This window comes from Aethalodelphis obliquidens, unplaced genomic scaffold (genome assembly GCF_003676395.1).
Source record: "Aethalodelphis obliquidens isolate GAN/ISIS:26980383/991018 unplaced genomic scaffold, ASM367639v1 scaffold18, whole genome shotgun sequence".
NCBI lineage: Eukaryota > Metazoa > Chordata > Mammalia > Artiodactyla > Delphinidae > Aethalodelphis > Aethalodelphis obliquidens.
The window spans coordinates 16382298-16407399 of NW_020837962.1; the positions used below are offsets into that span (position 1 = coordinate 16382298).

Here is a 25102-nt window from a genome sequence, read left to right on the forward strand (position 1 = left end):
GACGGCGTCTGTGCTCTAGCCCCTAACGTCCCCTCCACATCCACTCGGGCGGTGACGGCGTCTGTGCTGCGGCCCCACTGTGGGTGACGCGGCTGATAAATGACACCTCGCTCCCTGACCTGCCCCATCATCTTCCCCATCATCTGCTCTCCCTTCCACCTATGAGCCCATGAGTGGGTACAGCCAGGCCACCCCAAGAGGCTTTTCTGCAGCACTGCTGCGGGGTGTCTGCCATCCATTGGGGCACACAGGAAGGGCCTGGACTCCAGACCGGGGCAGAAAGGGGAGGCGCACGGAGGTCACACCTGCCGTGGCTGGCCTGCCCTCTGGGTCCTAAACCACAGCAATCCCGGGGTTCTCCACCCTCTGAGATTCCCCCAGCTTTTGCCTGCTCTTCCTTTCCCAGCTGTTCCATTCAGCAGACCCGGGACGACCTGCCCTCCCCAGCCCGGGCCTCGGAGGCCCCACTAAGGCCAACGGTCAAAGGCCAACCCGCACGTGCTGCGTCTTATCAGCCCATCTCAAGACCCTGCTCCTCCTGGCTCGGCGACAAAAAAGGGGGCGGCCCCAGGTCCACTGGCTCCCCAAGGCCCCGCACACAAAAGGGCGGGTGACAAAGACATTTTCTGGGATGGCAGGTGCTGGTGTGGGATTCCACCCGGAGTACAGGGGCCGAAGAAAGGCCAGCCTGGGTTTCCCGGGTGGGCAGGCAGCGCAGACACGCAGGGCAGAGCCCCTGTGGAGGAGAGCAGGAGGTAGGAACCTGTGGGCATCTCAGCGTTGAGTCAGCCACGGAGGGAGATGGGTTAGTGAATAAGCAGGGTGGTTGGCCAATCTGCTGAAGTGTCAGTCTTACCTTGTACAAATACCGCGCCGAGGCCTTTACGTATCTGAAGGGAAAGAACATAAAATGAAGTGAATGCAAGCCTGGCACACGCACAGCCCAACTTGATAGGAGCACAGTGCTAAAAATACGTTTATTCCTGGGCGGCCTGAGTGTTCTTGCAGTTTCAGAGATCATTACGAATTGGAAATTCCCCTACAAGTCCCTCGGCAGGACAGAATTCTAGCTGGTGTCACCCAGATAGGTGTGAAACGAAGGTAACGTTAGCTCTCCTAGGATGTGTGACAGATGCTCTTGGGAGCCCTGCAGACACTGGGTGGCACTGACCTTGGTATCCTGTCCCTGCTGCCTGATGTTTCCTAAATATTTGGTCTAAGATACAGTCAAAGAGAAGAGTTTTCAAGACCAGCAATTGGAATTCTATGGATGCCTTGAAAAAATAACTGACACCCTCCAAGTGTGCAAGTTTACATGTCTCCAAGTTTCATTTTACAGGTTTTGAGTGGTACGCAGTGTGTTAGTTCAGTACGGGTGGCACCTGCGATGTGACAGTCCCCAGGGGGGAAGCACGCAGTGTGCTGTGCAGAGTGTGGCTGCGAAAGGGACCCTGCAGAGACGACATCGGACCCTCGCGCACAGAGTAGCAGGACCCCAGCAGTCCTGCCAGACCCCAGAGAGGCTCTGAGCTCTTTCGTGCTTTGTGATAGTTTTTCTTAACTACCCCAACTCCCCCCTCACCACGGCCATCCTATTTCCCACGTGGGTTTCCTTAGCAAACGCAGTCTCTTTCCGCATCAGGTGACAGCTCCTCACCCTAACCGCCACAGTACTCCTGAATTCAGTGTCACTAGACCACCATCATACCTGGACAAAGGACATTTATCAACGACATGGACGGCTGTCTGTCTGGCCGCCGTTGTAAACTTGGATTGTCTGCTGACCTCACCAGCAAGGCAGGCATGGTGACCAGGGCCAGTTTCTAAGACGGATGCCGTCGGAGGAGGGACCACCGACAGATCTTAGGTGGGGCTCTCCGGAAGAAATCTGGGCTTCTCTGAAGCTGTACTGTACAGTCCATCAATGAAAATTTCACTCCTCCCCACCCTCCAAAATTATGTGGGATTGGAAACTTCAGGATAAATAACTGATCGTGATGTGCACTAGGCTTCTCTGTCTTACTTGATTTCTAGCCACTGTTAACGGCTCCTTCTTTACACGGTGATCGAGCTCTAGGGGTACAGGAAGTTCTCGGGCAGTGTTGCTTCCTGGTGCTGGACTGGTATGTTTTCTGAGGGACCTTTAGACAATGCGATGATCTAGATTGCCTGTCTTCCCCCAATGCACCATGTGCTGCTGGAAGACGGCAATCGTGGGACATCTCTAGGTGGGTCTTCCTCCAGTGGAGGGGCTGGGCTTCCCAGGGCCCCGTGCTGCTGACCCTCTCCCCACGAAGGGGCTTCTCGATCCCCCTCCCCTGCAGCCCCTCGGCCCTGGTGATGCTGGGCGTACAGGCAGCCGATTGGTGGAAGCAAGCAAACAGATGGTGCGTCTGACAATGGAGGGCTTGTTTGTAATTGCTGATGAGGACAGCCTGCCCCTCTCCTGGTGTGTCCCCAGATGCAGCCCGGTGTGCTGTGCTGGACCAGACAGAATGTCTCAGGAACTGCCAATCCATGGGCGAGTTAAGGAGATGCAAACACAGAGGCAGTTGGGGGCTGCCGTAATTATTCCATGGGGCTCAAATGTCACTTGCCCTTGACAAACAGACAGTGCTACCAAAGGGCGGGGCCCCTGTGCGTGGCACAGAGGAGCAGGCTGTCAGCTTCCTGACGCCTCCTTGGGGGTCAGCAAGAGGTACCCACCACACTGGGCAGTGGTGGAGACACCAGAAGAGACCACGGTGCTTGGAGCTGCGTGATGCCCAGGGGCATGGGAGACGCCAACCCTAATTATTTCATCAACCGGGTGCCTGGTATGTGCCAGGTACTGTTCTAGGCTCCAGGTGACAGCGGTGAACAGAGCAGATGAAACCCCTGCCTTTGAAAGCTTTGGTGGCAAAGTTAACGGCATGCCATCGGGGGGCAAAAATATCTTACTCTTTATTTGTATAACGCGCAGATAGAAGTACAGAGAATATACAGGTAAACGGTATTTCTGTGGTGTTTCAGGGGAGGAGACAAATTAGGAAATAAAAATGTCTTAGAAGCCTCCCTGGTACGGCAGGAAGAATAAAAGGTGGAGGAACACTGATTGCACGGGTTAATACGTATCTTAAATTCAGAGATTTCTTACATGTGAGTGGTGCTGGGAATCAGGCGTCGGCCCCACTCACATCTGAGAGCAGCTGAGCGAGACGCCCCTGGGGAGACCCTTTCAGGAGTAACTTGGATGCCAACGGGCCAACTGCGGTCACTCAGCGGCTCAGACACAGAGCGGGCGTCTGGAGACTCCAGAAGTTGCTTTTAGAGAAAGATGTCCTACTTCTTGGGCCTCATGAGGCTCCTCTGACACCTGGATATCCACAAGGGTTTCAAGAGACACAGGAAACCACCGTCTCGGTTGGAGATTTGCTGTGCTCTATGCAGCTCTGTCGGAGGCTTTCCGAAAACCGGTGGGCCTTTCTGTGGCCTGTTTTCTCTGGCTGTACTCACCGGAGAGCAAAAGAGCAAGGATTTGCACCAGGCGTCTTATCTCTGAGGCAAGGCTGCCGTCCAGGGCTGTCCCCCGGGATAACGCTGGGCAGGGTCAGAGAAGAAAAGTGGCTGCTCTCCCTGGGTCCTTGTTATTGAGCCATCAGTGTGGGAAATGATGAGCTGGTTCAGGATAATTAGCGAAGGGAATGGTTTTGAGAGCTGCCACGGTGAGGGAGAGAAACAGTGGGCTGGGGTTCCAGCTTCAGGCGAGCGCTAAATACCCTCCCAGCAGGAAGGCGGACTGAGCGGGAGATCAGAGAGCTGTCTGGGCTACTCAGACCCCTTGGAATGGCTCTGAGGACCAAGAACGGGGTAAGCCTACACACTCAACGCAGCACTGGCAACCCAAGGCCAGTGGGCACTAGCCAGCCTGATTACCATGGCCAAATGGCCCAAGGATGGCTTCCAGAATTTCCAACCCAGCAGAAGGGGCTGTGTCCTGGCCCCGGACCTGGCTCTGGGCTTGGCTTCTTTTTTGGTCGTTGGTCTGGCCCATCAACCTGGGTTCTGAAGCAGAAAGCTAGGGCAGCTGGACGAGAGACAGACGGGCAGAGAAAGTGCGTGCACTGTGCCCGCCCACCTGTGCGGGGGCCCGGCCAGCGGGTGGAACGTTCTTGAAAACGCTTGTCTGGCATTTTTCTCTCCCCCTTCCATGACTATAATGTACATTTATGCATCTATGACTGAATTTAACTAAACACTGAAAATTAATGTCTTGTTAGGCCCTCGTGGAGAAAGATGCTTCCAGACCCTCCAGCTAGCTCACGGAGCGTGAACACGGAGATCTCCGTCTATCCCGGCCATGGAGAGACGGCTCATTTTACCAGACTGAATTCTTCACATCTCAAAATGGAAAAACAGTACAGAAATGCTGATAGCAGCAATATTCACAATAGCTAAAAAGTGGAAATAGCCCAAATGTCCACCACATGATGAATGGAACCGAAGTGTGGTCGGAATGGAATAGTATCTGGCAACAAAAACATGTAAAATACCGATACAGGCTACAACGCGGATGACCCTTGAGAACGTGCTAAGTGAAAGAAGCCAGTCAGTAAAGACCACGTATTGTCTGATTCCGTGTAAACGAAACGCCCACAATAGGCAGATCCAGACAGACAGAAAGTGGACTAGTGGTTGCTTAGGGCTGGGGGTAGGGGGAATGGGGATTGACTACTAGTGGGTTTATGTTTTTGTTTTTCAGGAGGGATAAAAAGGTTCTAAAATTAGATTGTGGTGATGGTTGCACAACTTTGTGAATATACTAAAAGCACTGAGTAGCATACTTTAAATGGATGAATTGTATGGTATGCACATTATATTTCAATAGCGTTGTTTTTCAAAAGTGACAAGAAAGAATAGAAGTTGGCCTGGGTACCACTACTGCCAGAGCCTTTCCAAGAGGGAAACGACAGAAGTGGCTCCAAGTTGCAGGGAGAAATCCCCCATGGGACCCAGGGAGGCAGGGGGCCGGGGGCAGCTGTGGGGTTCAGCTGGAGCCCCAGCCAGGGTCCTCCCAAGCCACGCCGCACGCCGCGAACCATCCTCAAAGCAGAGCAAACGGCGCTACCCCTCGGGTGACACACTGCTCTCCCTGCAAGGTTGTCTCCCAGCTTTATTCTAACTTCGTCTGTTTTATAAAAACTCAGGAGTGAGGGCTTCTCTGGTGGTGCAGTGGTTGAGAGTCCGCCTGCCGATGCAGGGGACACGGGTTCATGCCCCGGTCCGGGAAGATCCCACATGCCACAGAGCGGCTGGGCCCGTGAGCCATGGCTGCTGAGCCTGCGCGTCCGGAGCCTGTGCTCCGCAATGGGAGAGGCCACAACAGTGAGAGGCGTGGCCTTGGGCGGTGAGGCGGGATTACACTGGCATTCTGTGTGCTGCTGGGCATTGTTTTTTAAATTTCCCAGTAATAAGCAGCTCCAGGAAACACAGAAGTTACGTCTGTGGTGACATGCGGGAGGACGGTGAGTTCTCCGTATTGCTCTGAGGAAGCAGTAAGGGTGCAGTGGGCTGTCTGGGTCCTACGGATAAAAGCTGTCCTTTGGTCTTCAGATGTGAAGGAAGCTGCTTTAGCCCACAGCTGTTTTCTACATGTGAAGTCTTCCTGCGCTGCCCACTTCTAACGTAGGAAATACTTTGGTTAGCTTTCAGTTGGATTTCTCAGTTATCCGTGCCGAAGAGGGGGTGCATTTGCCACCTTACACCCTGTACAGACCATAAAGGCTCCGAGATCGTCCTTTCTGCCTGTGGGGAGGAACATTTTGCCTTTGCCTCTAAGGCAGGCCTCCTCCCTGCACCCTGCTTTTCACTTCTGTGAGCGTGCTCCCCACAAGCAGGGGTCCTTTCGGGGTGGGTGATGAGTCTCGTTTGGGAGAAACTTAAGCCGTGACCCTGGCCTTGACACAACAAAAAACACCCAAGGCTGAGAACAGCTCCAAACTGCCGAAGGGCTCACTCTTACTCTGCTGAGGGCAGACGGTGGGAAGCATGGACAGGAAGCTGCAAATCCCCACGGGGATGTAAAGAATTACTGTCCATGGATTGTTCTAGAGACAATTTGTATCAGAAATGCCAGGGAAGCTCACCCCATGTCCCAGCCCTTCTGGGTAACTGGGAGTCATGTTAAGTCTCTCCAGACGATGGAGAGGTACCCACCGTGGTCCTTCATGCAGGCTCGTGGGCTCTGGTGTGAGTCTGGGGGTCTTAAAGGGGTGAGCACAGGTCAGAATTCCGCCCAGTTCCCCTGAAGGAGGGGTGTTACTGTGCTCCCTCCACCTGTGCTGGCTGGGTTAGGGCTGCGTTCCGTGGCACCGGGCTGAGGGGGCTTCTCTGGGGGTCTCTCTTGTGGGCCCACAGTGAAGGTCTGGGGAGAACAGCTTTTGCACCACCCACGTTCACTCCTTAGTCACACGTGAACCATGTGCCTGCCGCATGCCAGGTGATGGGCGTGCATTTTACCTGGCTGGCCTTCCGCCCACCCCTCCTGAGGAATACGCCCCGCAGAAGCCAGAGTGATCTTTTCAAACAAGAATCACAACATGTCACCCACTGCCTCACACCCCCAGGGAGCTGCCAGTCTCACCAGAGTGACAGCTGAGGTCTGTGCCTGGGTCGAGGGCCACCCTGACCACCTCCTGCTCTTCCGTCCCCACCTCGCTGGGCTCCTCGCTGCTCCTCACATGGGCCTCAGGGCCTTTGCTCATGCTGTTCCCTCTGCCCGGACTGCTTCCCCCAAATTCCAAATGGCTCCCTCTCCCTTGTCTCCCTCAAGGCTTCCCGCAAACGTCACCGTCTCGGGGAGGCCGCCGCTGCCACCCCATTTCAAGTGCACCCCACCCCTGTTTTATGTGTCCGTAGCACTCCTGGCCCTCCTTCGTGCTTTTCCTCCTTAGCACCCCTCACTATCCCCAATCTTTATGGAATGTGTGTGTCGCCCCATCTACTGAAGCTGCATCAAAGGTGTGCGGGTCCCGGGACCCAAGCTGGACCCGAGTATCTAAATATGGCCTCTAGCAAGTCACCAACTCTGGGTAATGGGATAGAGAGTAGAGTCAGCCTAGTGGCCTGAGAACCCTTATTTCTGGCTGCTTCCTTTCTTCAGTGGTGACCTCTATCCTCCGGGACCCTCGTCCCTGATGCTCCTGGGTCAGCAGACACCCCTGGTCAGGAGCGCCCGGCCTCAGAGAGCCGCATGTCACGCCCGATGTCACGGAGGGCCCTGGTGTTACACGGCACCGGGCTGATCCCAGCCTTGGGGACGCAGCTAGGGAGCAGGGTTGCGGGGCTGGGAACACGCCAGCTGCAGCGTCTGCCCGGGCGCACTTCTGCAGCCACGCAAGGCCGTGTGTGCTTCATGGTCCCGCCCAGGATCGGGGCTGCGGGGCAGAAGCTTGCCAGAGGGTCCTGGAGGACCCGGCGGCTTCCCTCACCCCCAGGTGACCACACGAATCAGCCCATCCCGCTCAGGAGGAGAGATGCTGGGTGGCCCGCGTGGGGGCCCAGGTAGGTGGAGCGTGTCCTGTGCAGCTGGGATTCATATTCCGGAAGCGGTCAGAGGATAGGGTTCTGCCTGTTCATTCTCAACACTCTCTGCACTGATGCTACGAGGTTTCTCAGGTGCTGAGAAACGAATTCTGGCCACGTCAATGCTGTCTGCTTCATGCAATCTTTTTTTTTTTTAAATTTTTTACAAAGTTGACTGGTATGTTTCCCATTTTTAAGGGACTTCCTTAAAGTCTTTCGAGGGACTTTAAAGGCCAATGGGAAAAGAGGAACCAGTTTTTCTCTCTACTATGCTATTTAGAGGTTTATTTCCTGGTTATCATCATATATTCTTCAGGAAAAGGAGGGTATAAAATATTCTTCCTTTTTTTCTTCAGCTGTCTGCAACGTTACTAAGAGAGGTCCCATTTGGCCTCTGCCTTGGTTGTTGCTAAATAGAAATTCAGGCAAAACCATCGAGGCTTCCAGGAACCCACCCTGACGGCCGAGGCTGTCTGTGTTCCACCTGCTAGAACCTTCTGGAGGTGAGGGCCTCAGCCATGGCTCACAAGGCGTGTGAACCTGTGGTGTCAGGAGCTCCAGACTCTTCCGAAACAATTTCTCAAGGTTATTTCAAATAAGCTTTAAGGGTCTTTTCCAAAAACTGTCTGTGAGAAAAATTCTTGGTACCTGCCGACCATCTCCTGGCAACTGCTGTGTCTCCCCGGGGGCCGTATTTAACAGTGAGGCAGGAGGAGGGTGCCGTTCGCACTTAAAACCCTGCAAGGCTGAGAAACCAGGGCAAACCTAAGGCAGCATTTCACAGAAAAAGCAGCAGCTTCAAGTTCTTCCAAAGGAACCCATTAAATGTCATGTCGATACTCTGGAATGAATCGTCTCGGGTCCCGCCTTTTCCCGGGAACCTGGGACCAGCCTCCGCACCTGCCTGCCCGGGGCAGGAGGGTCCCCCCACTGGCTCTGAAGGACTGGTTTCTTCCTCTCTGCATCTCATTCTCTTGTCCACCGGGCCTTCCAGTTCTCAGAGTCCCCATCTCAGCCAGCGTGGGAAACTTACAGGCTGGCCAGCAGGACGCCGAGTGGGACAACTGACACACATCAGGCAAGTTTCCATTCTTTCCAGGCTAATGAAGCAGACGGCAAGGCCGGCTCAGGGAAATCTCAACAACTGACCCAAGCCACTGACTAAATTTCTTTTTTTTTTTGATGAACCTTTGTGACATGTAGTTGTGGTTTGGAGCTAACTGATCTGCGCTTATTAACAAGTAGCCAATTTTGGTGATTCATGAGTGTCTGCTTTTCCCTAACAAGAGTTCAAGCTCCAGGAGGGAAGGGGAGAGACAGAGTGCAGGGTCTCCAGAGCCCTCTGTGCTCCCCTGAAACGCGCCGCAGAGTCCTGCTCAGGGGCGGCTGCGAGAGGGTGACATTGTTTTCTAACCGATCAACTGGAACAGATGTTTGTCTCATCTCTTGCTTCCCTCTTCCGGAGCTGACACCAGGGAGAGTAAAGGAGTTTTAGAGGAAAAAGGGATGAATAAGCACGAGGCAAAATGTGGTGCGAAACAGGGTAGTCGAACATTCTCTTTAAAACCCTCAATATCACGTAGGAAAGCATCCTAACCAGGTTTCAGTTATTCCAGCTGCGTTACCCAGTCTGTGCAGTAACCAGGCTGCTGGCTGCCCTGTCTGCTCCACACCCGGAGAGCCCCTGCTGCCCTTCACTGGTCCACTTTCACTAGGAGACCAGGAGGGTCGGGGGGCGGAGAATGACAGCCGATTCCAGGTGTTTGGTCTGGCTCCGGCATCAGGCCTCACACACATCTGTGGTCTAGAGACACCTGGACCCCTTAAAGCAACAGCCAGACTCCTTCCTGCCTGCATTTCTACTGCAATCCTGTTGCATATGACGTAAGAAAGAAACTTACGCATCATTCTTTAAAGAGATTACAGCCCATTATAGATAGAAGAAACACACACAAGACAAAGCCTGCCTTCCATGTGCTGAGAAAATCAAGAAGTGAGATAAGTTGAAGGGCGCTGGGCCGAGGATGCAAGTGTCACAGAATCGCCTGCGTGCGGGACGGTGGTTCTCAGCACTGCTTAGTTTTTAAAAGCAAGTCCCCACCCATGCCCAGACCCAAAACTCCAAATCTCTGGTGGAGGGACCATCTGCATGGTATGGCTTCAAGGGCGACCCAGTGCACAGCTGAGCCAGCACCACCGGGTTCGGGTATGGGACTATGGGTTAAAAAAATTCCCATGGATGCTTTACCATCTGTCCAAGAAGATGCATTTTAAGTTTCTAAAGAAGCGTCCTATGTACAGGGGTCAGGCTGAGCCGACTGGTGACGTGGGAGGGAGGGAGCGGCTGGGTCTCACAGCCCCTGCGGGGTGGTCGGTGGTTCTCAGGCCAGGTGGCAACGCGGCTCAGATACAGACCAGCGAGCTGCGGGCAGAGCGGGTGGCCCCGAGCTCTTGTACGGACAGCAACATCAGAGAACTTGTATTTGGGGGACACTTGTGGATGGCCTGAGTATAGTTCTGGGCTGTCCTGCTCTGTAGCCGTGGCTCTGACGTCTGGGACCGTCCCCACAGGCGGGATGTTTGGCCAGCATCTCATGGGTAGTGGCCCCGTTTGCACGCCCCCCCCCCAAGAGACGGGCCAACGCAGGCGGAGGGGACTCCAGGACAAGAGGAGGAACCAGGAGGCACAAGTTCCATGTGGAAACAGGAGGGAAGAGGGTGGCACAGGACGGAGTGAGGAAAAACCCAGACTGGTGGGGTGGTGAGGGGACCGCCCAGGGGATGTCTGTGGAGGGCTCCTACGTGCCGGGCACTATCCTCAGCCCCTTACACACACTAACTTGCTGAGCCTTATGAATGCCCTTCAGTTCGTATTATTGGGTACTATGTAGAAGGTACTGCTGTTAGACCCATTTTACAGAATTGGACTACGGGCTGCAGAGCAACGTGAACTTGACCGAGGCCACAGGCTGGACAAAGGGGACATCAGAGCCTGACCTCTGATAGGACACATCCCCCTTGCAGCTGGGGAGGCTGGCTCCAGGCTGGAACTGGAAGGTTCTGGCCAGTGTTGAGCGTGGGGTCGGGGGACAGGAAGACAGTGGGATCTGAGGATGGAGCAAGGGCAGGCCAGCCCGCACTGTATCCAGCACCAAGGGAGGAAAATACAAACCCCGGGACACGAAGGGTGGCCCGAGGCTTGCTGACGGCTCCACATTCTCCCTCCACTCCAGTACTCGGGGCCCGGATCCTGCTGCGTTCCTAGCACCCCCAGAACGTTGAAGCCCCTCGCGGCCTTGGGACGGCTCCCTGGAGCCCTAGAGCTTGACCTACCCGGGCACCTGGGAGCATCTGATGTGCGTCTGTTGACTGTATGAAGTCGGGGCATACTCTGGGCTTCAGTTACCTGCTCTGTCCTATGTGGTCGGTTAGAAGGATTCTGTAGCTACAGCTGCTAGGTGACCCCACAGACCTTCACGGTCCCACGGGCGTACTGGCCGACAGACGCAGAAACTGCCACCGTGACAGGAAGGAACAGAACCCACAGCATCACAGGGCATGCGCTGGGAGCCCCAGTTCCTGCGGTCCTGTCAGCGTCTTTCCCAAACCCCACTCTCATCTCATGAAGGCTTCCTGAAGGACCACGAAGAAGGAGAAATAGCTTTCCCCAGCAGGCTCGGTTCCAAAAGACACACTGAGACGGTGTTCGCTTCTCTCCTCCCAGAGAGGCTGCATGGGTTGTTTAAACTGAAAAACTCCCTTCTCACTGGCTGGTCAGGAGTTCTGTGACCAAGGTCACCAACAACTAGTGTTAGGTGACAAACTACCCAGGGCAGCGGGGGCCGAGGGAAGCGGTCACCCTCTGAGCCTGGGATGCTGTCCTGACACGCGTGCTGACCTCACAGAGAGGAGGAGAAGAGAGTGGAGGGGCTGACGCTGGTGCTCCGGGTCGTTCCTCATTGCTGGTGTAGCTTATCAGAATGTGAGGGGCTGGACGTGGGGTCTCCTGAAGCCCCTTCTAGCTCCACGGTCTATAATGCTCTTGGCTGGTTTCAGCATATTTATGAGGAAGGCGAACACATAAGAAGTGCTATCCAGCAAAACCTTATTCAGACCACTTTTACAGGGAGGGTGGGAGGGAAAGAGGGAGACATATCGAATGAATCTGTGAAGTGCCCACCCTCACCGAACAGGGAAATCCTTTCCTCTTTGGGGGGTTAGAGTTAGTTCCACCTTGTGCTGTTTCTGCTGACTGATTGATGGCTTACCGCCCAGCAAATGGCCATGACGGGGTCACTGCAGAAGGGCTAGGACACCTGCCATTGGGGTTCTTAGCAAGTGAGAGCTGGGTACAGCTTCCTCCTCGAGGCAAAGCCTGGTGGGCTATCCGGCTGTGTAGCATCCACACGCCAGGTTCACTTTGGGGCCAATGTGTAACACATCTGCAGTCTCACGGGGACACTTACTGGCCACCAGAATGACCCAGCGATCCCAGGCAGGGTCCTCTGATAGCTTCTGCAAACTTAAAACAGTGATTTTGTTGTAGAAAAGAATGACAAGTCTTTTTCGTCAGGTAGGTGAGCACAGTAAGCTTTCCAGGAGGGCACCCTCCTGGGCTTGCAGATGCAAGTCTGCCGTCCTTGCACAGTAGCTGCAGCGGTGGCAGCAGCCTGACACCGACTCAGGCTAATCTGGTTTAAGCTCCAAGTATGACCTACGTGAAAAGTGGCAGAGTCTGATGGGGCCTGGTGAGGAATTTCCTTCCACTTGCTCTAAATCCTGGAGCCTTTACAATCCAGCCTTTTGTGAAGGAGGAGTTGCTTCCGACCAGATCTGGAGAAATCAGATGTGTTTATGCAGGGCTAACAAATAAACAAAGATCTGTGCTCCCTCTGCTGGCTCTCGACAGCACCATTAAAGTAGAAAGCCATCTTTAGCAAACGCAGTCAATTCACGTTTCCGGAGAAGGACCCCTCATTTAACCTGGTGTTAGGCATTCTTTGAGAAAAACCCATCTTTGTCAACTTCTGAGCAAGGTACTTGAAAATGCTTACAATCAGACATCAAAGTACACATGCCAATAGTCCTGCACTCCCAAATTGCTAGCTGTGACTGTAATAGTGATTTGGGGATTCATTTATCAACAGACATAAGTGGATTCCTCCAAGACTTTAAGGTCCAGACACGATCTTTAAAGCAGCTCTGGAAAAAAAAATCTCAAGTCCACGCTCTTTTTTTTTTCTCCTTTAGTTTATAAGAGCAGCTTCCAAAAAGTAAAGATTTGTACTATTTATAGCCTTTCCGATAATGTCAAGCATTAGACTTGATTTTCCAAATCATTAGCATGCAGAAGAATGACCTCATGGTGAACAGATGCACTTGGCTATGAGCTGCAGTGATTACATCAGTCCCTCCCCTTCCAGTTAACCCTTTAAAGGCCTCGCTGCCACCCCCTTGCCTGCAAACATGCTTGAAAACACAAACTTAGTCTCTCACCCCCGTGTATGTGTGTGTGTGTGAAATGCACATATAAATACACGCATAAAACACAGATATGTACTTATGTGTGTGTGTGTGTGTGTGTGTGTGTGTGTGTGTGTGTGTTCACTGCAGCCCGTATTTTATCACTGGTCACCTTTTAGAAATTGCTGGTCAATAAGGAAGGAGTCAAAAGAGATGCAAACTACAGAAGTGGGTGGAAAGTCAGCTCAAATGCCTTTTATGCTCTGGGCGTTATCAACATGAGTAACGGGCAGAAGAGATACAGGGCAGGAGGTGTTTAAAATAACATTTTTCTGACTGGGAAAATAGTTGTTTTGAACCTCTTTTAATAAGCTGAGCACCCACCTGTTAGCCTAACAATAGAAGGTCCTACGTCTTGGTGTCGACAGTGAGTCCAGATGCCCCTCTGGGCTGCCCTGGGTGACAGGTGGCAGTGCTGAGGTAGGGGAGCCCGGGGAGCAGGGGAGGCATTTCCCAGGGTACAGTGTGGGCCGAACACAGTGTTCAGGCCACTGTCCCTGTGCTTGACCACAGGGCCCTGCTGCAAGGACACAAAGAAGATCTGAGCCCCGAGTTCCTCAGACTGTGCCTGTGAGCGGGGGCCTGAGGCCCTGCTCTGAAGACACCGCTGCTGAGATGGTGTGATCGGATCCTAAGAACGCTGTGGGAGCTTAAGCCGCTCAGGGTCAATTTTTCCAGCTGGCTTGTCGCTTGGAAGAGCACGCCTCACCTCAATTTCTTAGTTTAAGCTGCCTGGCTCATCTGGGTTTGACTGTACTTGTCCCAGGAAAATAAAACACAGTGAAAAATGTTTTCATCTGTCAAAGTGGTAACCGACAGGGAATAGGGATTCCTCAAAAGCAAAACTGGTCTGAAAATGAGGATGTGGTTCTGAAAGTAGGCCTGTAAATGGGACAGAAATGTACCCCTCAGATTCCTGGGCAAACCAAGTTCATTTCTAGCTCTTTCCTGATGGGTGTCGTGGGCAGATACGCAAAGCGTTGAAAGAGAACATTAAGCCCAGACTTATAATCGCGCTCGTGGGCTGGTGCTGTATGCGTAGAAAATGTTATCACTCCACACAGAATATCCCGAACCCTGCGTGTTATGACATGTGACGCTGCTGTCAATAATTTGAAAAGAGGAAGGACTGGCTTGATATCTCATCTTTGGTCTCATGTTCCTTTCATACAGGTTCCCATGCCCACTCTTAATGAGCTATCTGAACCTTTATCTGTTCAATGACATTCTTATAGCAGCCTGTCTCCAAACGGCAAGTCTTAAAAACCCCAAATCACTCCTAGAGGCTCACTTAAGATGTTGCCTACACATGGACTCATTTGAACTGCTTTAAATAATTATGAACTTCTGGGAAAGAGCAAATTAATTTACATAGAGACTAAAATATACATAGAAAATAAAGTTCCTCAATATTGGTTTCAATAACATCTTAATCAAGAGCCTTAAGAACATAACAGTTAAGAAGTGGAAACATCTAGTTATGACTTAATTTCTTTTAATTTTAAAAAACAAAAAGGCTTCTCGAGATTAAAAAAAAAATACGCTGCACTAAAAACTTCAGTCCCAGTACTTCATGAGGATGGGAAAAAGCTGAATGAGATCTTTAAAAAACTAACTTTGCTGTAGATCCTTCATGTTCTCTCACCTATAAATTGAAGTGATTTTAAACCTCTAGCCAGACTGGGTATGAAATCTTCATTTCCCTTGAAACCGATTTTTGTTTTTTTTGGTTTTAGATAGAATGTTGGCAGAGTGTATAAAAGAATTCAATTCACAGCTGTTCTACTTTTTTAATGTAAGAAACATTAATCAAAGCTTTAAGTTATAAGCTTTTCTCATGTTGCTTAGTATTCCAGTTCAACAAAGATCAATAGAGGCCATCCCTGTGTTTCTGGACGCCTCGCCAGGGAAGCAGAGGCGTGATTATGTTAATCTCGCGGCTCCCGCACCTCCGTGGCCGCTTATCTCCCAGGCCTTCTGCCTGCTGCTCCTGGCTCCCCGTGCGGGGCCAGCCTCTCCCTCTTATCTCCCGACAAAGCTCGGGGAGGCCAGGACTGGAGCCAGCGATGCTCAACAATGATGCATGGCTGATTTTATTTGTAAGTGATTTATTTCACCGAATTTAATTTTTTTCACTTTGTGTGTAAGATATTTGTTAACAAGTCAGGATGGGAGAAGCCAGGCAGCGATCAGAGGCAACGGACACGGGGTAGAAATCTATTAGGCCCTCTAACAGTTGTGCCCGCCCTAGTGGAAGAGGAAGGAAGCCCCTCATCAAGGATTTCAACGTGCATTGACTCCATATCCTATTTGCTTTCTGAAAGGCAATTAATCTGTAATTACATACAGAAATTTACAAGTCATTCTACTCTTTGGGAAAAAACCCCCACAGTAATCATATCATCAGTTTAAGTGCCAGCACATATTTTTTTTTCTTTCCTAAATTGGAAATATAAAAAGAGTAAAACCTAGAAACAACATTTTTGAAAATTTCCACTGGCCTAATAAGTGAAAGTGATTGTGAGCCAGTGTCGGAGCAGGTCCACACCAGGTGCTGCTCTCGGCGGATGGTCCCGGGGACGCAGACCGCTCCAGAAAGCGAGCTCGTCGCGCTGCTGTCACCATGGCCAAGGGACACTGTCCTCTCATTGCTCCTGCGTTAATCCCTGACCCGAGCATCTCAGCAGCATAATCCCCATTAAGCATCAGTGGCAACGGCTTCAACGGCGAGGAACTCTTTTTTGACAAGTAAGCACTGATTCGGGCATCGCTCTCAAACAATCCACACCCCCAAGTGAACCGGAGCACATGACTGACAACAAGTGCATTAACCTTGCTGGATGCGGAGGTTAACAGAATGGCGGGAGAAAAGGACTGGCGAACAGCTTGGATACAAAACAAATCAGAATGAATGTCATCACTCCTTTTGATATTCATTAGTGGATTCAGGGGGAGAATGCGCTGCTTCGTAAATTTGAAAGCATTTATCTGTGAAAAACAGGTGTACATCTGCGGTTCGAGCGTTTGGAGGGCACGAGGGGAGAATAAAGCGGCCACTCACCAGTTCCGCTGACGGAGTAGCTGGAAGACGGGGAGAAGACCTGGGCTGTGAAATCCTCAAACGTCATGACTTCGCGATGGTTCTGGATTACTGCTTCGAGATACAGAGCTCTCTCCTCGTAGCTGCAGGAGTCGGTTAAGGAAACAAGTGCTCATGCAGAATGACACGCAGAACAGTGACAGCGTTCACTTTGTTTTAAATACAATCACGCATTTTTTACACTTGTGTGGGAAGAGGTACCTTGCAAGTGAACATCCTGTTGGAGAATTAAATATTAGTCATAATTCATGAGAACATTCCAATTTGGAGGCCTAAGTTTCCCTTAGATTTCAACTGCACCCAAACTAGTATCACTGAAAAAATATATAAACCAATAGTTCCAGAATCACAGCAAAAGGTCATCAACTGGATTGGAACAAACAAAAACAGAGACATTGGTAGCGGCCTCATCCCTTTCTATCCACAACCGTGGGACAGCGCTGGATCGCCCCTTCTTAGTTCTGTGGATGAAATGTTCTTCTCAGCCTACTGATAAAATGAATCGATACTCCAAGCAATAATTGCTGACACACACTTAAAAAAATAAGACCACTGGGGAGAGGGAAGGCCAGGAAGGTATGCTCTGAAGGACACCAGAGCCTCAAGCCGAGATAAGCCACGAGCATTAGAAAATAAGGATAAGTGGGGAGAGTCTAGCAGGGAGTGCACAATGCAATATTAAAAAAGAAGACTATTGCCTTTTAATTAAAACTGCAGTCTGGAACACACACATTCAAATGTGTAATCAAAAACCAGTCACCAATAAAACTTAGAAGCGTAACACGCTGAAGCAACTTTCCAGCTGTCTTAATAGGACCCCTGCGTGTGGCAGCCTTTCACAGGGCAGAAAGCAAATCTTCCCCTTTTGTGTGTGGCTTCTGTTTCCTCGGAAGGTGAATCATGCCTCCCAATAACAGGATAACGTCAGGACAATCTGACAGCGGATGGTGGTGCCACACGTAGGGTTTTATGAATTAACACTCGGGGGAGTTGGCGTGATGTTGTACCCCGCCTTCCCGTGATCAACGCAAAAGTTAAGAGACACGTTTTAGTCTTTTGAAAATCGTGCTAATTCTCCAGGAACAGGGGGAATACGGGTCACCGCCAGTTTATTATTTGCAGCTCCAGAAGGGCAAAAATAATTCTAGCCTTTCTCACCATATTTTAAAGCGCTCTTTTCAAAATGGCCTCTTTTAAAAATGTAAGTTGGGAAAAATGATGCCCTTCCAATAAGCTGTCGATAAGCATGTGCTTTAAAAGAGGAGAATATTTTTCTATTCTTTCGGCAGAGGATGCTCACGAGTTTCCTGGGATAGGCTCTTCCTCTCTTCCTTTAATTACATTCAGGGAAAGGTTTTCTCCCCGGGAGGAGACCAGAGACATTCTAGGGCTGGCTGTGCAAACGTGGTAGCCATGAGCCGTAGGTGCCTAGCTACACTGAAATTTAAATTAATAAATACAAAGAAATAGAAATTCGGTTCTTCTGTCCCACTCGCCGTATTTCAAGCATGCACAGCCACGTGTGGCCAGGGGCCACCGGCCTGCATTGTGCAGATACAGGACACGCCCATCGCTGGGGAAAGCTTTCCTGGGCTGCGCTATTCCAGAATTTCTCTGCAGGTTGGCCCTATGCAACTTTTAAAGAGGAACATGAGTTTAAAGGTTCAAAAGTGGCCCCTCTGATGATATATGAAGGTTTACAGAGATGGTCACGGCATCCTGAGGCCTGGCTGCGTGAGCCTGCATGGCGGGCTGAACTCCGGGTGACTCGCCTTCCCGGACAGGCTGCCCAGGCCTGGAGGGACCCGCTAATGCCATTCACGTCTCATTATGAACACGCTTATTCTGCACAGCACTTGGCTGTCACTGAGTGCGGCCCTCCGAGCCGCTGGGCCGCGAACAGCAGGACGCTAGGCCTGGACGGCCGGCTGGCGGACAGGCACTGTGACACTGAACTGGCACGTGCGGGCCCAGCAGGGGCCAAGCCAGGCGTGACAAATTACTCAAAAAGCTGAGCTCAACTTACGGCTGAAGACCACCTGAGCCTGTGGCCCTGTCAGTGCCCTTTCCCGGCCCCCTCTCAGTGCAGCCTGCTCTCGGCCTCTGCAGGCCTGTCCTGCTGGGTCCCGAGGCCCCGCTGCGCCCAGACACCCACACACAGTGCTCGGACGTGAGGATGCGCTGGGCTGAAGACACGGCGGAGGCCACACATCTGGAGGGGCGGCCGTGACGCTGACCGAGCTCACCATCCACCACAACGGGACGCCGTGTACACCACCACCTACAGGACCCACAGGGTGGCCTGGCAGCCCCGTCCTGAGCGACACTCTCCTATTGTCCATAAATTTGTCCCTTGTCAAGGCTGAGAGATCTGGGCTCCTGAGGGCAAATCCAGCACTGGACTCTCGGGTTAATAATCCAGTTTTGAGATTCTCAGGTGCAGTAAATACTTATGGTCTGACTCCTCAATGGAGGTACCATGGGAGAGCACAGAAGGTGTGTCCAGAACAGGGTCCTTGAAGAAGGGTTGCTTCCTAGAAGGTTCCCTGGCTGTCATGTGGAGCAGACACTCCCCACCCCAGGCTGGGCTACGCTGTGCTGAACTGGGTGTCATCTCTCAGACAAACATCTGTTAGGGAATGGGGTGAGACCCGGAGAGCATGAAATGCGTCTGCACTCACAGCCCAAGCCAGGGCATGTAAACGCCATGACAAAGAGAAAACAAACATCACCCCAACTCTGGCACCATTTAGAAACAGCCAAGGAGCTCATGCGTGCCAAAATCTTTTTTTTTTTTAAGTAGCTTTAAGAAAATGTAGCTCTGGGATCTTAACGGAATTTGTTAGTAGCACTACTAGTAAGGGCAACTAACCAGGAGCAGTGTCTTCCATCATTTTCTTACCTAACATCCTTAGGGCCTCAATGCTGGCTGCTTTCTATTCAAAAAGGCATTTATAATTTAGACATCAAAGGCTTTATAAGGTTTGTCTCTTCACGCGTAAGACATGTTAAGACGTGAACTGATGGGCTTCCCTGGTGGCGCAGTGGTTGAGAGTCCGCCTGCCGATGCAGGGGACATGGGTTCGTGCCCCGGTCCGGGAAGATCCCACATGCCGCGGAGCGGCTGGGCCCGTGAGCCATGGCCGCTGAGCCTGTGCGTCCGGAGCCTGTGCTCCGCAGCGGGAGAGGCCACGGCAGTGAGAGACCCGCGTACCGCAAAAACAAACAAACAAAAACAAAACAAGACATGAACTGAATGCTGAAGTAATGCCAGGCAGTGGATGATTAGTGACCTCTGACCAGAAGCAGGTGGCTACGGAGGCACCTGGTCACACATCCAATACCTGTTTCAATACCAGCCTTTGCCCTTCTGCTGTCAGCAAGTCCACTAACAAATGTGAAACTTATATTCTGTCCTGAATTATTACCTCATTAAATACCACACACAGTACTGTTTAAAGAGAAAATGTCCCCTTGATTCCTCAATTCAGAGAACATTCAAATTACTAACTAGAAATCCATCTCGGTTTCCGGATATTTTGGGGTTTTTTAATGACCTACTCTGTCTACTCAATATTCCTCCACTTGAATAAAGAGGCCATATGTCTTCACTGGTTACATTTTCCCCCAAACCTCCAAGAGAACTTTCCTGAACCCTCAAGATAAACTCTGCTGGGCTGCAAAAGCCTGAGAATCCAAAGCCAAGCCCCCAAATTTATTCTGATTAGTTTTGTTTTAATTTTTAGCAATGACAGTAGCAGCACGACAGTGAGAAAGGAGCTTGCTCTTCGCAGGAGGATGGGCTGGAGCTTGAACCCCACCCGCCAACTCCTCCCCAGTCCCCAGCCTCGGCTGCCTTCTGTGTACGGTGGGGACACTGACATCAGCTCTCGGGGCTGTGGGAAGATTGGATAGATTGGATAGAATCATCGGAGGAAGCATTGACCAAGTCCCAGCACACAAGAGAAGCACCATAAATGTGGATTGCCTGTTCCCCCTCATCCCCAATGTGGGTTTATGAGTTTGTCTTCCAGAAAGAACATGGTGGTTAAATGAGGGGGTCTTCTGCGTCAGGCTTTAGGCGACAGCCTCCTTTATGCTAGACCCACATGAGCTGGGGTGAGTCCTGTGGTCTCCATGTTACTGATCAAGAACGGATGCCCAAAGAGCTCAAGTGATTTCTCTAGAGTCACAGTCACTCAGGGGTGCAACTGGGACTAGAACTCGGGTCTTCTAACTTTACTGCTTTCAGCTAATATCGTAAATTCTAAAACACATAAATTCTAAGTTCATGATCTTATGCAAGGTTGGGAATTAAACTCCAAGTGAGAATAAATAAACTGATTTAAATATATATGGGCATAGAAGTCAACCTATAACTGAAACTTGAGTACATAGGTTTAAGCTGCATTGATATCCACAGACCACGCTGACTTGATACATTCATAAAAATAACAATTACTTCAGTTTTTGGCTTATTCAAAGCCAAAAAGTTATCTGGGAATAAATCTTGGGATAACTCCATTTTTTTTTTTTTTTAATTCAAGGAGTAAAGAGAACTGTTTGAAAGAGGTTATGTTGCAGATTGTATTTTTTTCCAAACCTTGAAACCCTTCTTGCCTGGACCTTCTCTGTACTTCCCAAGAGTGGACAGGGCCGTGGAGGAGGGGGCCTCTGGACACCCACTGATAAATGCAGCTGCATGGTGGAATACTATACAGCACTGAAAATAAACTACAGGTCTGTGTATTAGCATGAATGAAACTCAAAACAACATTCAATGAAAAAAGCAAGTTACTGAAGAACACACATGGTGAAACTCTATTTACATAAAATTTAAAAACAGGCAGGGCTTCCCTGGTGGCGCAGTGGTTGGGAGTCCGCCTGCTGATGTGGGGGACACGGGTTTGTGCCCCGGTCTGGGAGGATCCCACAGCCGCAGAGCGGCTGGGCCCGCAGGCCATGGCCGCTGAGCTTGCATGTTCGGAGCCTGTGCTCCGCAGCAGGAGAGGCCACAGCGGTGAGAGGCCCGCGTACCGCAAAAAAACCCACAAAAACCCAAAAAAACCAAAAAACAGGCAAAGTGAAACATATTGCTGAGGGATGCACACATACGCAGTGAAACTCTAACCAGCGTTATCTCAGGGGTGGGGGTGGAGGTGGCACATGGGAGGGTCTCAAACACAACGGTTGGTGCACATGAGGGGGTAAATATTACATGTTTTCTAGTATGTATAAAACAGTTCATAATAAAAATAAGCATCTGGTGACAATGGAATATAGCACAAATCAAGTGGATCCTTTCTTACCCTCTGAAAGGACAGAATGAGCTTCTTTAAGCCAAAGGGGCGGGGGGATAGGGAAGGTATGTTGGTTGTTAGGGATAATGATGGTAGAAAAGTCCATTTGATTCAGACACGGGGAAAGCAGAAAACAGCCAGTGCCATTTTTAGTTTTTTTAATATTAGCTAAAAATATCAGCTATTTTTGTTGTTGTTGTTCTTTGGCTGCAGTGTGTGGCTTGAGGGATCTCAGTTCCCTGACCAGGGACTGAACCCGGGCCATGGCAGTGAAAGTCCAGAATCCTAACCATTAGGCCACCAGGGCCTAGCTATTTTTATTAGTTCCAGAAATAGGCCAAAATATTAGAGCTCAAAATTTTCAGAATGTCATGGAGAACTTTGACAGGTGGGATTTAAAGAGCTTGCGTCAAACATGGATACACACACCATTCAGGGGGCTGGGGGTACGACTGCAAAACAAATACATTTTCCTACAGAAATTCTTTGCTAGAATTGCTATGCACCAAGGATGACAGAATGGGCTGAACTAGAGAGTGGTCAAAATCTTACAGATATCCGTGGACCCATGCGTATGATTTCTGCGTACTATCTCGCTCTGTTTCGAAAACCTGATCTCGAGTGACTTTGCCCTTTCCAAAAAGCAAGTCCACCTTCACACAAGTGTTCACCTATTCAAGAAATGAGTACTGAGCACCCACGTGAGCCCGGTGATGGGCACGCAACTGGGAGAAGGTCAGAGATGCTGTCCCCGCCCTCCCCAAGCCTGCGTTCCAGCAGGGACAAGCCTGCAGGCTAAGGCCCACTGTCCTCACGTTAGTGCCAGGTAGGACATAGCGACAAGAGGGGCAGGCTCTCTGAAGAGGTGGCAGGGAAGGGGTTAACCACTGTGAGGGCCGGGAGCGGGGATGATAAGAGCATCTCTGGCACCAGGAATCAGGAGCTGGAAGCGGGGAGTTTCAGGGGAAGGAGGCGGGAGCCACAGGGCAGCAGGAAGGGCGGAAGGTGCAGCTGAAAGGCTTGGTTGGGTCACTGGAGGCCTGCGTGGTCTGAGGCACGGGAGCAGTAGTGTCTTCCCAAGGTGTTTTCCTCACCCTTAGAAGATCTGCCAGCACTGAGGCAAGTCCAGAGCACCCTCAAGGTTTGTAGAGGCTGAGGCTGACTTGCATCTCTATGTTCAAGCAACGTGCTTCTACAAACGTCTCAATATTTTAGACTTATTCTTCGCCTAATTTCAGAAGTGAATGACATATATATGGTCAGGTTGGTGGATGTCCCTGACTTGGAAGGAAGAGAGTGTTAGGCAGAGGCAGGGGAGGAAGTAGCCTAACCAGGTGACCGCGGGAGGAAGAGGTACAGGTGAGAGAGTGGACACTCCTCACACGAGGACAGACCCCGGGCTCACAGAAACCCGGGGAGAAGGAGATTACTTAGGACAGCTGTGGGTGCAGGAAAGCGTCCCTGAATATATCCACAGATACACTTTAAACCTAGGACGATGATGAGCCCACAGTGGCAGGCTCTGAGCTCTGAGAAGGAATGGCTAAGGATAGTTTACAAAACTAGGAAATGAATGAGCTGATGTCTTCTGCTGGGCCCATGACCAGGAGCTTCTGGAATAGATGCAGAGGACGATAATAACACATTTTCATTTCTCAGGTGATGTTTTGAATATTGACCAAAGGATAAAGCTTTAAAATGCTACTGGTCTTAGGTATGACAGCAAAAGCACAAGCAACCAAAATACAAATAGGAAAATTAGACTTTATCAAAATAAAAACTTCTGTGCTTCAAAGGACTCTGAAAAGTGAGTGAAGACACAACCCACAGAATGACGGAATGTATTTGCAAATCGTTTACCAGATAGGCATCTCATATTCAGAATATATAAAAATACTTATAACTCAATAATAAAATACAGCACAATTAAATAGACATTTCTCCAAAGAAGATATACATGACCGACAAACACATGTAAAGGTGCTCAGCACCCTTTAGTCATCGGGGCAACGGAAATCAAACCACAGTGAGATAGCACCTCACACCTACTGGGATGGTTATGATCAAAAGGACAAGAATGAACAAGTGTTGGTAAGGGTGCGGAGACACTGGAGGGACAGTAGAAGGGTGCAGCCACTGTAGAAAAGTTTGCAAGTTTCCCATCAAGTTACACATATGATCCAGGAAATCCACTTCTAGGAATGTACCCAAGAGAACTGAAAACGTACCTTCACACAAAAATGTGTACACAAATGTTCACAACAGTATTATTCATGATAGCCCCTAAGTGGAAACAGCCCAACTGTCCACAAACGGACGACAATGTAATCTTGTTCGTATATTCATAAAAAAGGAATAAAATACTGAACATGCTACAACGTGAGTGAAACTTGAGAAGGGAACTATGCTACGCGAAAGAAGCCAGATACAAAAGGCCTCGCACTGTGTGAACCCATTCCTATAAATGTCCAGAATAAGAAAACCCACAGACAGAAAAGAAATTAGCGATTGCCAGGGACTGGGGGGAGAGGGGATGAGGTGACTCCTGATGCGGATGGGGGCACAAAAATGCTCTGGAATCGGGCAATCTGGTGAAGACACTAAAAACCACTGAATTTTAGGGTATGTGAATTATACCTCAATGAAAAACTGTCCCCCCAAGTGCCTCTGAGTACACGGTACATGCGATGCATTGTGGGGAAGGTCTTCTGATAAAAAGGTCCTCACTGACCACAATGCAGAACAAGTGGAAAGGTGGCCTGGCCATGCTAAAAGGTGGCGTTTATTCACGGAAGATCCCTGAACCGTGTGCCAGGGGTTCTTCTAGGAGTTGGAGAGACCAGGATCAAAAAGAGGCAGTGTTGTCCCTCACGGTACCCACAGCTTATCTGAAAAGACAGCCACAAACTCATCACTTGCCAGGCGGGCAGGACCTGCATAGGGCACAGGGACCCAGAGGGTGGAGGGGCTCCCTGAGGACCTGTGGTGATGGGAGGAGCGCAGGGTCTCTAGCCCCTGGGAGAACCACCGCTGGAGGTTCTGCAACAGCAGCCAGGTCTACTCTGTACTTGAGAGGTCATGGGGCTGGGCGGGGCGGTGGGGATGGAACAAGGGGAGGGATGTGTGTGGAAGGGCCCAGAGGAAGGGCGACTAGTCAGAAAGAGGGAGGAGATGTGGGCCTCTGGAGAGCAGAGGTGGAGGGGAATGGAGGTGCTGTGGACCACAGGATGCTCTGGTGGGCGTGGCGACACTCGCTCTGGCCAGACCGCAGGGCAGTGGCTTAGGTGCAGACGCTGATGCAGAGGATGGAGAGGGGACGGGAGTGTGCAGGGCCTGAAGCTGTCGGGGGAGCAGTGCTGGGGAAGAGGCTCGGCCGAGGCCTGGGCTGCGGATGAACGGCCCCGAGTCGCGGACTTGGAGCCGGTCCTGGAGGAGACCAGGGAAGGACGCACGCTGGGAACTCCCTCCTCCCCACTTCGGAGTGGGGGCAGAAGCCCGCGGAGGAGGGAACAAGACGACGGGAGAGGGAGGGCAGGAGCCCGGGGCCATGTGTTTCTGGAGGGAGGGGCCTCCGCTCACGTCTCAGGTCTGCTCCCTTAACCTCTTCCCTGGTACC

At 51.0% G+C, this 25102-nt stretch overlaps 1 protein-coding gene across 4 annotated transcripts in view; it reads right to left on the reverse strand.

Moving 5' to 3' along the window:
* Nucleotides 1–25102, reverse strand: part of RALGAPA2 (Ral GTPase activating protein catalytic subunit alpha 2) — a 282446-nt gene that overhangs the window by 5364 nt on the left and 251980 nt on the right. For all 4 annotated transcript variants that reach the window (XR_003435157.1, XM_027118095.1, XM_027118094.1 and 1 more), the window contains 2 exons: nt 16148–16269; nt 857–890 (listed from right to left, as the gene is read on the reverse strand). Coding sequence is in view for 3 of the 4 variants with exons in the window: in XM_027118095.1 (XP_026973896.1) it covers nt 883–890; nt 16148–16269 (130 nt within the window). In the remaining variant the exon portion in view is untranslated. The remainder of the gene's footprint in view (nt 1–856; nt 891–16147; nt 16270–25102) is intronic.